The sequence below is a fragment of the Egretta garzetta genome, unplaced genomic scaffold (assembly GCF_000687185.1).
Source record: "Egretta garzetta isolate BGI_Z169 unplaced genomic scaffold, ASM68718v1 scaffold381, whole genome shotgun sequence".
Classification (NCBI taxonomy): Eukaryota; Metazoa; Chordata; class Aves; order Pelecaniformes; family Ardeidae; genus Egretta; species Egretta garzetta.
This window is the reverse complement of record NW_009258483.1, coordinates 73,165-74,122: the sequence shown is the minus strand read 5'-3', so window position 1 is coordinate 74,122 and position 958 is coordinate 73,165. Positions and strand designations below refer to the sequence as shown.

General features: G+C 57.7%; 1 protein-coding gene across 1 annotated transcript in view; it reads left to right on the top strand.

Moving 5' to 3' along the window:
* The window catches only part of PPP1R27 (protein phosphatase 1 regulatory subunit 27), a 1,947-nt gene extending 1,124 nt beyond the window's left edge, over nt 1–823 (top strand). Inside the window, exon 3 of the mRNA XM_009644110.2 lies at nt 669–823. Coding sequence (XP_009642405.2) covers nt 669–823 — 155 coding nt within the window. The remainder of the gene's footprint in view (nt 1–668) is intronic.
* Nucleotides 824–958: the final 135 nt, after the last annotated feature.

Sequence of the window (958 nt, the reverse complement as noted above, 5' to 3'; positions counted from 1 at the left end):
GTCCATTTCTCACAAACGCTGTCCGTTCTTGCCCGTGTAGATCTGTGGACTTGCGGCGTTTATGTTTGGGGGGAAGGCATTGTGTTATGTTTGCACCCAGCCTCGCTAGCAACTGTTAACAGATGCCTTGATCCGCAGTGGCTGGTGCAGAGCCCCGGTTTGCCCCTTTCTTGTGCTTGGCTTCAGCTTCTGCTGTCACATGGCCACGGAGATGGGGTCTCAGATGACCCCAGGCTTCCTCCTGTCTAAACTGATTGCTTCACTGCCTGCTCTTTAAGGAGCTTCCAAAACTTGGACAGAGCAGGGCCCTGGAGACACTCATCTCATGTCCCCACGTGAGTCCTGGCTGGGACTCAGGGCAGGCCACTGGCCAGGAGCTCTGCAGGAGAGGGCAGCTCCTCCTCCCTTAGCCTGTCCTGCCTGGCTGAGTGGGGAGGTGGCCGCTACACCATCCTGGAGAGGGTATTTATGCTGTAGAAGGGGAACAGAAACCTGTGGCAGCTCCTCTTGCTTCCTTGGTCTTTGTTTCTTCCCCCAAAAACTCATTTCCCCAATAACGAGTGTTTGCTGGCACCCCTCTTTCCTGGGCTGTGGACAACTCACACTTGTAAGCTCAGCATTTAGAGACTCCTCCCCCAGTCCAGGGCTAACAAATCCTTTCCTTCTAGGCATGGCAGCCCTCCATGAAGCTGTGCTTACTGGAAACCTGGACTGCGTCAAGCTCCTGGTTAAATATGGTGCTGACATCCACCAGAAAGATGAGAATGGGTGGACGCCCCTGCACATGGCCTGCAGCGACGGCTATGCTGACATAGCCAGGTGAGGAGCTCCTCGCCTGGGCGCTGATGGGACACCCCGGCGCCGCAGAGCCCCCAGATCCACAGCCGACAGCGACGGGGCTGGGCTGGGCACCGGGCGCCTCCTCCCCGGAGGGTAACCCGTGGCACACACGGGATGG